Consider the following 12,570-nt stretch of genomic DNA (forward strand, 5'->3'; position numbering starts at 1 on the left):
TCTGCATCGACTAGTACAGCTGTCTGAGAAATCACAGCTGCCCAGAATGCATTAAATAATCAAAGGTGCATGTAGGCAATAAATAACTTTGCAGAAGTTAGGTGCTCGGGCTGGAAAAAGATATTGACCAGTGATTTGGCTAATTTCTCTTCCATTTGACAGACTCTCTTCCATTTGGCAGAGAATATATAAGCCATTTTAAAAAGTAAGGATCAATTCCATTTTAGCAGATAATAAGATAATATAACCTTGTTAACTCCACTATGCCTGGTAATCCACCTTTAGGAATTTCTTTTTATTTTAATTTTTATGTTTTGTGTTACTGGTTTTCCTATCTCTAATTTTCCTGAAGTTTCTTTACCTTGGAAACTCCTCCTCGTTCTATTTTTACTTCTTTGTCCTCCTCTGTTTTCCTTCTTTTTTCTGTTTGTTCAACAAAGATTTGAGTGGGTATCTTGAGATACATGTTCTATAACCAAACTGGAGTTCTTCTAAGCTGTCTGACGGTTATCATACAGTGATGAAGAAAGTCTTATAATCTTATCAACAGATATTTATTAATCTCCTGCATTGTGTTATGCCCCCCAACACACACACACACACACACACACACATACATACACACGCAGAGAGGGAGGGAGGGAGGGAGGGAGAGAGAGAGAGAGAGAGAGAGAGAGAGCGCACAATGGACAAAATGGACAAAAAAATATCTGTAGTATTGATGCTTGCATTCTCTTGGAGAAAGACAATAAACAACTAAGTAAAATATATGGTATAGTATTGATAATAGGTATGACAAAAATAAAGTCTATGCACAAGGGGGCAATTTTAAATGGGATGACCATTAAAGGCTCACTAAGAAGGTGACATTCAAATAAAGAGAAGGAAATAAGGGAGCTAGAGAAATGTATGTCTTTGAAAGAGTACTCTACTCAAGACAGAAGGAGAGGCCAGAGGAACCACGCAGAGAAGGGAATGTAGCAGATATGTGTGGAGCAGCCCAAGGCCCTAGTGTTTGGAAGTTAGTGAGCAAGGGGAGGGTGGTTGAAATCAGAGAGTAACCCAGAGATCAGATCATGGAGGATTTTGGAAAGTCTTTATTTTTCTCTACAACGAGCTTGGAAAGCATTAGGAGAGTATGAATGGAGGAATGGCCTGAGCCAACTTATGTTTTAGTGAGATTGAGCAGGGTACCATCACAACAAGGAGAGAGCATGGAGGAGACTTTATTACTAACCCAGCTGAGAGATCATGGTGATTGAATAATGGCCACAATGGTGTATTGTGATATGGGCATGTTTAAAAGGAGGACAAATAAAATTTGCTGATGGACTGGTGTAGGTAGCAAAAAAAAAAAAAAAAGTCAAGAATGATACCCAGGTGTTTGATCTAATAATTAATCAGAGGGATAGAACTGACAGTGATTGAAGTGGGGAAGATTGCTTCCGGGTTAAAGGAGTGGCCATGGCACATGACTCAGTTTTGGGACATGTAGAGGCTGAAACGCCATTAGACATTCAAACAGAGCAGTTGTCAGTCTGGGAGTTCCAGCCTTCAAGTGTTTGTGCATTATGTTCTTCTGTATTTAAAAGAATGAGACAGACCAGGTGGGGTTTTTGTGGATGGAGACGTGAAATGAATGACAGGGCCTTGGAACATCGTAACTATGATAGATTGAAGAGGTGAGGAGGAAAACAGAAAGAAGACTGAGAACCATAACATCAACAAGTAAGGCAGAAAAGGGTGGGTCATTGTGGCCTCCAAATGAAGAAATGTTTCCAGGAGGCAAGAATAATCAACTACAGTAAATGTTGCTGATGGCTTAACATGACTACTGAGGTAACTGAATTGAGCAATGTGGAGGTCATTCATGACTTTGGTGTTGGATAAAAGCCTGGAATAGGTTCAAGAAATGAGAAAAGAGAAAAAAAATGGAGAAATTTAATGGTACATACAAAAAGAAAAGTAGGATCCCAAGACTGGGTTTCTAAGAAGGAAGAATTATAGCATGTTTGTGTCAATGGGAGAGGCCCAGTGGAGAAATTCTCGGGAGTAGAAGCTATTGATCTATTGTAACTGGAGTGAGTACAGAGTGTAGAGAAGATGCAGGAAGGAAAGTGGGGGTCAGGGTGGCAGTTCACAGCACGTCTCTTCTTCTTTCTCGACTCTTAGAGAAGATGACTAGATAAATTCAAGGATGAGAAATGGGATGTAGTGTGATTAGGAAGAGAGCATGTGACATGTGACTAGAGGGAAATAAAGTGTGATCACAGAGTTGTCTTCAGAGCTCATATTGGGCCTTGTTATAGCCAACATATATTTACACCTGGTGTGCTTTAAAAGATGGATGTATTTTTAGTCAATCATATGTAACGATTGTAATTAAGCCCTATACGCAGGAATTATTTGGCAATATATGCATTATGAATAATTTACTAGTTTTTATTCCTGATGATTATTGTCTGATGAAATACTTCATCAAATTAATTAGTACATGAAATATAATCTAGGCATGGAAAAAAATCAGTGTGCCATTTTGCAATGTGGCCAGTGTATATATGTGGCTACTTAAAAAATGGTGATGTCTACACTTGGTAGCATAAAGTATATACAAGTAGAAAACCAAATATTAAGAGCTCTTCCATTTAAAGTCAATTGGAGTGTTAAAAAGACAATAATCTGAATACCAAGTTACTTTTGATTTTAACCATGTAAATCAAAGAGTCATACTTAGTGACTCTTCGTGTATGATCATTAAAAAGCTCTGATTAATTTGTCACTTATCTATTTTGTTCAATCCAAAGTAACTCTGTTTGTTGTTTGAATACCTAAATTTGGTTACAACTGATCTATCAATACTTATACTCTTCTCAAATGGGTAGCTAGACTCGAGTTTTATTGGATGTCATGTATATTAACAAAGGGAATCCATCTTAGGTAGACACAATTTATCTTGTATTTATAATATGATCTCCCTTGTATATTAAAATACTACTATTAGTTGAAAATAAGTTGTTTCAAATAAAATAGGGATGTGACACTTGGATGGTTCTCATCTGTTTTCTAACACAGCTCCTACCCTTTCCAACCTCACTATGACCTTCATAGGAACAACTGATGGATAAGGCAATAACCTACTGAAATAAACTTCACTCATCTTATTTACTATTTTATATAACCTTCTACACCTAGACCAAAAGTAATTGGATGCTTTCTCCAAAATTCTATCCTTCTAGTTCCTTCTAAAACAAAAGTGAAAGTGTGTATTTTCGAATAATTTAAGTATATACATATGCCTTTGCAGTGGCTATTAATATCCTAACAATTTTACACAAAACTAACCTATAAGAATAGTGATAAGATGCCACATTTTTAAAAATTCATTCATCTATTAAAGGGAATCTGGGTTGGTTCCACAGTTTAGTTATTGTGAATTGTGCTGCTATAAACATTGATGTGGCTGTGTCCCTGTAGTATGCTGTTTTTAAGTCCTTTGGGTATAGACCGAAGAGAAGGTCAGCTGGGTCAAATGGTGGTTCCATTCCCAATTTTCCAAGAAATCTCCACACTGCTTTCCATATTGGCTGCACCAATTTGCAGTCCCACCAGCAGTGTATGAGTGTACCTTTTCCCCCACATCCTCGCCAACATTTATTGTTTTTTGTATGCATAATAGCTGCCATTCTGACTGGAGTGAAATGAAATCTTAGAGTGGTTTTGATTTGCATTTCTTTAATTGCTAGTGATGATTCATAGTGGGATAGGGAGAGGGAGGAATAGACGAACTCTAGATAGGGCAGAGAGGTTGGAGGGGAAGGGAGAAGGCATGGGGTAATTAATGATGGTGGAATATGATGATCATTATTATCCAAAGTACAGGTATGAAGACACAAATTGATGTGAATATACTATGTATACAACCAGAGATATGAAAAATTGTGCTCTATATATGTAACAAGAATTGTAATGCATTCTGCTGTCATATATAAATAAAAAAATTACATAAAAAAGAATAGTGATAAGAAATATCTTCTTCAGAGATGGTTTGTTAAGTTTTTTGATTACAAATACAACTCTTAGGGAAGGGGGTCTCTTACCCTATAAAACGTCTACCAACAACTCTGTTCTCTTTTATACTATCTGCAACTCACAAGCTGTAATCATCTTCAGCCAGATTTCATTTTGCTCATGTGGATTTCAGTTGATGTTCATAAATTGGTTGAAAATGATAATAGAAGTGCTAAAAAGGGGGAACCATGAATTATGAAACCAATACATAGGTTTCTGTGTACCCATAATGCCACATGTAATTAATCTTAGAATTTTATTTCTGTGAAGAAATCTATATTTTCCAGCTTACTTTTTAAGGATTCATAAATATTTTCATTGTTTTTTTCTTTGTGCATATTAATTATACAGAATAGCAGGTTTTGTTGTAGTGTATTTATATTGCATAAAAATGTAATTGATCGATTTTACTCCCCAAAACTTTCCCCACCCTCCTTGATCCATAAATATTTAGAAGATGATTTTGACAGCTAAAATATTCCTCACATCAGCATTTCAATATTTTAATATATATATTTTTAACGTTTAAGAAAGGGCTTTAGTCATTATCTTCCCTCAATTGTCTCATCTCCCCAGCTCTAGTAAACCACTAATCTACTTTCTGTCTTTATAAATCTGCTCTTTTTAAAAGCCTAGTTTGTGAAGAAGATAAACAAAAGTTGAGCTAAATTATTTTTTAAAGTACATATAATTTTGAAAATATTTTTATTTGTTCTAATTAGTTACACATGACAGTAGAATGCATTTTGACACAGCATACATCAATGGAATCTAACTTATTTCTTCTGGCTGTGCATGATGTAGAGTTACACAGGTTGTGTAATCATATGTGCACATAGGGTAATAATTTTAACATAATAGTAAATTAATTTTACATAGGGGATCAGCATATCTTTTATGTAAATAATTTGTGGATTCTCTTTTCATTTATACCTATATACACACGTATTATGGACAGATAAAAGATAGTATTTAAATTCCCAAAGGAATTTAAAATCTCTAGTACTTTATATTGAATTCAATTGGAAATAAATATTATTAATTTGTTAATTATTAATAATTATTACTTAGAATAATTATTAAGTATTATTACTTAGAATAATACATCTTAGTATGATTTTGTTGAGAGAGTAAAAGGGCTGGAATTTGCACAGCATGCCTTCAGATCTGCTCCTGGGGCAGCTCAGGGATTTCCAAGCCCCTTACTCACAGAACTCTATCTCAAGGACTCCAATTCCTGCTCTCACCTGCCTGCTGCCTGCTGAGCTCTGCTCTGCCTCCTCTTGCCTCGCCTTTCTCTAAGGTCCCTCAGATTCTTCTGGGTGCATCTTAGCACAGTGTATGCAGAGCCGAGATATCATATGCCATTAACATTATTTGATCATGTAAATATTGGCCTTTACTTTCTTTATAATTGTTTTGAATTAGCAGCAATTTCTTAATCCCATAAAGTGTCCTTAGTTTCATTTTGTACGTATTGTGAATTGAAAAATAAGGTTTGCTAACTAAACAAAACCTACTATTGTGTGTATGGGAGTGTTTTAGCTACCTCACGTAACGAATTGTTTTCATTACTATAAAAGCATCCATTGTACAGACAGCAGCAATTCACAGAATTGCTCCTCTGTTTCAACGAGTTCCCTGAAGCCTTCAATATGATGCTTTATTAGGTTAGTTATGCTGCAATCTGAAACAAATGAAATGCTATGTTTTGTAATAATATTATCTAATTCAAACCTTTAAGTAATTCTGAATGTTCCCTTTCTAATCAGACACAATAAGATTTAATAATATTCCAAAATGTTACAGCTTTATTTTAATTTCCACATACAACATTTCACCAGAAGGGTGTTGAATTCTGTTTAAAAATAGACCAGGTAAGGACTTTCAAGAACACAAATGTGTTGTTATCTCTGACTTGATATTATATATTTTCTTATGTTCCTTTCTAGAGACTAAAGTGTGTAAACATAGAAATAGCTTTGAAAAGGACATAAGGGCTAGGCATGACGTGACTCAGATAACATATAGTTTCATTTGACTCTGAGGGGAAAAAAAAAATCCTCCAAGTAAGATTATTCTCAGCTGAATAAATTCAGTTCTCAAATTGTCCAAATACAAAACAAGAATTGACTTTTGAATCAGGTCCACAAGAAAAACAGAAAAAAAAATAGTTGTAAGAACTGTTTAGTCCAGAATTTATAGGAAACAAGTTAAAATCGAAGGGACATGTAGAAGCAGAGTCAAGTTTGTGAGTTTTAAGTAGTTAGGTAGAATTCTTCACTAACGTAACTAGCTGTTGTTTTGCAATGGCTATTTTGACTCCAGAGGAAGGTCATTTAGATAGGAGAATTCTACCCAGTGTTGGGAGTGCCCATGGAGACAGTTGCCTCAAACTAAAGATGTCAATTCCTGGTTGATGTGCAGAAAACTTGCTGGGGGCAGCTGCAATGCACAGTTCATTCTTTGATAATCCCTCTCCTCCACTGTGTGTATCCAGCTGGACTGCATTGCATTTATTCTGTATTTTCCATATTTTCTGCTGTATAACACCTGCAATATTTTTTTTCAAAAGAAAAAATTACAGTTATAAAGAAAAACCAGGCATGAGAAAGTGTATTGAGTAATTATAATTTACTTCAGAGCTTACATATATTGTTCATTTATATCTCAAAACTCTTAAGCATTTTCTGATTGTAAGCCTCTGTAAATTTGTTGAGAATGCTTTTCCTCTACTGGTGGTCATCTACGTCCCTCTTAAAAGCAAAATAAAAAATGATTTTGAATGAAAAGAATATTTTTATGAGAATATCTGCACAGCACAGAGTGTTTGCCTTGGTCTTTATTTGAATGATACTATTCTGAATGCCAGTCTCAGTTTAGGAAATCACAAGGCCCATGAATGGAAATGGTTGAGAAGGTAGCTCTGTGAAGTTGTGTGTGTTGGAACAAGAACCAGTATGAGCTTCTTTAGGAATTTTGTTATTCAAAGCAGGTAAGTGGCTTTGAGTAACAATTAACATTGAATAAAAATTAACATTTTCAAGTAATAAAAAATTAAGGTATTCATCAATGTTTGGTGGAGCCTTAAAATATACCTTTGGCAGGGAAAAGTACTGAGGCTGGGATGTTTTCTTCTCTTTAAGCCATTTCAGTACGGATCATTCCCTTCCTGTTGGGAGGAATCCAGAATTTCCCTGTAAAATCTTCAGTCTTTAAGTTCATGTCTTGTGTCAATTAATAGAAAAAACAAAAGCAGTTTATACAACTGAGCAGTGCTTTAAATAGTGGGAATGCTTGATATAAAAAATACTATATATCATTCATGTGTGTATTGAATTTTTCTTACTTTTGATTTTTTCTTCTTCTTTTTTTTTTTTTTTAAACAGGGTCATTTTGGAATTCTGCTTCCTTCAATACTGAGGCCTCATACCTTCATTTCCCTACTTTCCATGGAGAACTTAGTGCTGATGTGTCTTTTTTTTTTAAGACAACAGCTCTATCGGGGGTGTTTTTAGAGAACCTGGGAATTACTGATTTCATACGAATAGAGCTACGCTGTAAGTCTCCTTTGCAGAGAAGTCTATGGGAATCTAGTTTTTAGTAATAAATCCTTTAACTAATTTTTAAAGAACTCATGTTTCTACATTATAGGCTGAATCTTTTCTTCTTATGTCCCTTTGTAAAAATTCTCTGATATTAACATCATTTTCACACAAAAATTAGTTTGATATTTAACTTGTGAAATATGGGAAAATTAGTGGTATTTTCTAGAAACAATTGAAGAAGACCTTAAATTCAAATTATTAAAATTTAAAAACCAAAAATTTCAGTTAAATATAAAATGACTTAATTAGACCAACCACTTACGTGCATTCGATGTGCTCATAGGTTGCTCTTACTCTCTTAACATCAAATGCATGCTGCATGCCTGTAAAATTATATAAATTTCAAATTGTGAAAACAATTATTTTTACATAAAATTTAGTTTTCATGCCCTGGCTAAGTAGCTTACCCTTAATCAATATGAAAAATTAACTTAGAGAATGAATTCCTTAAAATTTGTGGTTTTTTCCAAAAGTATAAATGTATCTTATCATCTCATCCCACATCCAAAGACCCTTTTCTATACTGATGTTATTGGTTTCTTCCATAAAATTCAAGCTATTTTCTTTACATTCAGCGATGATTATGCGGTGGTGCTATTCCTAAGTGTGTTGAACACTCAGCTCTGCCTCGTGAGCTCACTTGAACAGTCTTCATGTCTAATATTTCCAGCTCCAACAACAGTGACCTTTTCATTTGATGTGGGGAATGGGCCTCTTGAAATCTCAGTGCAGTCTCCCACCCACTTCAACGACAACCAGTGGCATCATGTAAGAGTTGAAAGGAACATGAAAGAGGCCTCCATTCAGGTGGACCAGCTATCACCAAAGACTCAGGCTGCTCCAGCTGATGGGCATGTCTTATTACAGCTCAACAGTCAGCTCTTCGTGGGTAAGTTCTCTTTTAAGCCCCTAGTTATTTAGTTTCATGTTAGTACAGAGATGGGCCAAAATAAAATCACACTAACAATACAAATGATAATAATAGCAACCAACAGCAAAAACAAATCACCTCTTATTAAAAACCCATGCTCAAGGGGCTGTGCAAGTAGCTCAGTGGTAGAGCACTTGCCTAACATGTGCAAGACCCTGGGTCCAATCTCCAGCACCACAAATAACAACAAACTAAACCCATGTGCCACCTATGCCAGTCTGTGCTAGGTGGTTCATTTCTTCCTTGTATCCAGCCTGTGAAATAAGTACTCTCCCTACTTTACAGATGGCATAATTGAGTTTCAGGGGCTTGGCTTGCCTTCAAAATTTAGCTAGGAGGGCTGAGGATGTAGCTCAGTTGGTAGAGTCCTTGCCTTGCATGCACAAGGCCCTGGGTTCAACCCCTAGCACCACACACACACACACACACAAAAAAAAAAAATCCACCTAGGAAATGAGATTTAAATTTGTATGTGACTAATTCCTAAACCTGCAAATCTGTATTCTTAATATTACAGAGTATATGATTTGTTCAAGTTTGTTTATTTCATTAGTGCTTTTGATGATGATATAGAAAATGTTTATCTCTGTTCCTGGGACTGAGGAACACTCCTTGTAATTCTGGCCAGTACAAACCAGCCCCAACCCCCATCCTAACATATGTTGCATCAAAAACAGGCCAGTAGCAAGAAGGGGGGGGGGAGTGGAGTATAGAATCCATGGCTTTACCAGTTTCACCTGATCCTCTGCTACTTTCCCTCAGCCCATTTTTGTGCTGTCTCCCGATCACCTACATCATATTGATATCCAGATGTTGTTCCTCTATTTTCTGAATCTGTTGGCTTCGCATTACAGCCTTGATAGTGGAATTCTTTGGGATGTGTTCATTCTTCTTTACATCTTGGCTAATTGCAGAACTTATGGACCACGAAGTTCAAGCCATTTGATCGTTGCTTGTATAATGTAAATAAAGATGTAGTGTCACTAGAAAACAGGATAAATGATGGATTGTCTGAAATTGTATTGCAAACATTTTCAAGGGTTGTATCTAGAAAGGAATTCATAGAGCCCCCCCCCCAATTATTCTTCCTGTTGCCTAACACTCTGGACTTATTAGCCCTCTCTCATGCAACGGGTGAAGCTTGTGATATGTTTGACCAAAATATATTTAGGAGTTCCAATGAATTTGTTATGTACTCATTATTTCTATTATTTATTCTTTCACTCAAAATACATTTAATGAAAACTTCTGTGAGTAATTTAGACAACGTAATTATGATCTTGTGGCCACTTGACTGACTTATTCGAGAGCATGGGAAATACTAATGAATACTTGAGAAGGGAAGTGAAACTTCTAATACCACGTTTGAAAGCCAGTCATGAAATTGACATAAATATTTCTTAAATTCAAAAGAGAGAGAGAGAGAGACACAGAAAGAGAGAGAGAGAGAGAGAGCGCCACAACAAAAGATATGGCAATTTAAAATCTGTCAGTAGCTTGGAAATAGCCTTACTATTCTTGGAAATTGAGAGGGCTGAAATTGTCCTCGAATTTTTCAGTGAAATATGCTGCCGTTTGCCTGTGGATGACCTTTCCTCCTTGGTATGAATTTCAACTTCATAGTGGTGGCGTCTCTATATATTGTGTCTGATAGGAATCCTGGCCCTAATTTGATTTCAGGTGGCTGTAATGAAGGACTAGTATGACATCAGAAAACTGCTTTGGAACAGGCTAGAGTCCTTTGCCATCAATCATGGGCTATAATTTGAATAAGGATCGAAGAGATTTCATCTTTATTGAGGCAATTAGTCAGGCCTTTGACATCTCCATATGTGTTCAGATTTAAGAGTGAGAGTGTCACTTGAAAGTTTTAAAGATGGAAATCTTGATTATGTTTAAGTCAAAGTCAGTAAAAATAAAAAGAGAAGGCAGGAATAAAAGATCTCTGGAAAAGTTACATGTGCTGTTAATAAAGATCTGTTTATACAATTTCTTCCTTGCTACTTAGAGGTGACTGAGTACACTGACTTGATGTCGTGTAGTGACACTGAGAGAAAGATTCATAAAAGGAGTCAGGAGCAGCTCATGACTGTCAAGAGACCACCAGAGGGACTTACTTTTATCTTTACTACTACCCCTTACCACAGTGTCGACCATTCTCTCAGGAAAGGGCCCCAGTCCAGTTAATAAAACCATGCTTATAAGATAAAGCATTAATTTAGCAATTTACAACATTACTATCAAACAGATCAGAGTTGTTTCCAAGTTTATAGCTAAAGATTCTTTTTTTTCCCCCTGCAGGTAGATTCTATGAAAAACAAATTATAATTACAAAGGTTACACTGAATTAGACCACAGTGGGTGACAGACTAGTAAAAAATCAGTAGTAATTAGAGCTAATTTTATGAAGCACTTCCTGTGACCAAAACATTCTGTTTTCCAAGAAGAGTATATATTTAACTGGAGGGAACAAGAGACAACCAATTACAGGAAATGAAACAAAACACTGAATATAGATATTTATATACATATGTGTACATGCTGTAATGGTCTAGATATGGGATATCCCCCAAGAGCTCATGTTGAGATAATACAAGAAAATTTAAAGATGAAATGATTGGGTTTGACAGCCTTAACTGTCAGTGCATTAACATCCTGATAGGGATTAACTGGGTCACTTTGGGCAAGTGGGGACTGGCTGGAGGAGGTGGGTCTATGGTACTGGGCCCTTGGGGTTTATATTTTATTTTTTCCATGGTGAGGGGCACTTGTCTCTCTCTCTCTCTGTTTCCTGGTGCCATGTCCTGAGACACTTTCCTCCACCACAGTCTTCCACCATGATATTCTGCCTCACCTCGGGCCCTGAGGAATGGAGCCAGCCATCTGTGGACTGAGACCTCTGAAACTGTGAGCCCACAAGTTGTTCTTGTTAGGTCTTTTAGTTGCAGCAGCAAAAAAAGCTGACAGAAACACATGCATCAATACATATATGTATAAATGCATTTTTGAATAGCAAAAAGAATTATAAAGTAAAAGGCAAGTTAAGAGTCAAGCAGTAGTTAGGGTTGGGATCCTCTATTTCAAGAAGAGTGGTCAGGACAGTGCTGTCTCTGTGGACCTTAATATTTGAGCAGAGGCCACAGGAAACAGAACCCTGTGAACTCTGGAAGAGAATTCCAGGTGGATCATGCTCAAAGGGGTAGGGATGAGTTTCAGTATTCAAGGAACAGGGAGAAAACCTTGTCACCAGAGGAAATGAGTATGAGAGGACCTGAGGGGAAGGTGGTCAAGCTATGTACTGGACTCAGGTCTCCATGATGAGGAATGGGGGGTTTTACCCCAAGCAATCAAGGAAGTAGTGTGACCTAATTTGCACTTCCCAAGTTCTCTCCTCCTGCGATGAGAGGCATGGATGGTGAGAATAAGGGGAAGGCAGGCTATTATCATAGTCCACATGAGAGACAATGGAGGCGTGGGCTAAAGCAGAGATACTGAATTGGAGTTGGACCATATTTAACGTGGAGACACACATATGCTGGCATTTGATTGTTGCCATTAGTGTTTTAGTATTTGAGCCATGATAATATCCTTGGGGCAAGATGCTCCTTCATAGGTCTCTGGATTTCTTACATCATTTTCTAGGTTTTAATTCCACCTGAAGTTAACTTCTCCTAATTTTTTTCCCCTTTATCTTAATTTGTAGCAGTGATTAAAGCTGCTCCCTCTTCTCACAATCCAAATTACATTCTGTAAGCCATATTCTTGCCTAGCTGCAGAAAAGTCTGGTCTGTCTTCAGAGCCCAGTGAGAACACCTTGCTTCCTTCCTCTCCACCACTGAAATCCACCTGCCCCATGACCACACTCTCACCATGAAATCAGACTTCTCTGTTCAGAGATTCTGTGCCAGTACCTGTCATGTGCAGCAGGACTCTTTTCTTGGAAGCCAGTTCTTCACCTACCAA

The 12,570-nt window shown here is 36.7% G+C and overlaps 1 protein-coding gene across 1 annotated transcript in view; it reads left to right on the forward strand.

The window, feature by feature from the left end:
* Cntnap4 (contactin associated protein family member 4) overlaps nucleotides 1-12,570 on the forward strand; it is a 248,507-nt gene that overhangs the window by 200,442 nt on the left and 35,495 nt on the right. Inside the window, exons 16-17 of the mRNA XM_046434879.2 lie at nucleotides 7,458-7,628; nucleotides 8,347-8,565. Coding sequence (XP_046290835.1) covers nucleotides 7,458-7,628; nucleotides 8,347-8,565 — 390 coding nt within the window. The remainder of the gene's footprint in view (nucleotides 1-7,457; nucleotides 7,629-8,346; nucleotides 8,566-12,570) is intronic.

This window comes from Marmota monax, unplaced genomic scaffold (assembly GCF_021218885.2).
Source record: "Marmota monax isolate L192 unplaced genomic scaffold, Marmota_monax_Labrador192_F-V1.1 WCK01_AAM20220418_F8-fsc00024, whole genome shotgun sequence".
NCBI classification, from domain to species: Eukaryota; Metazoa; Chordata; class Mammalia; order Rodentia; family Sciuridae; genus Marmota; species Marmota monax.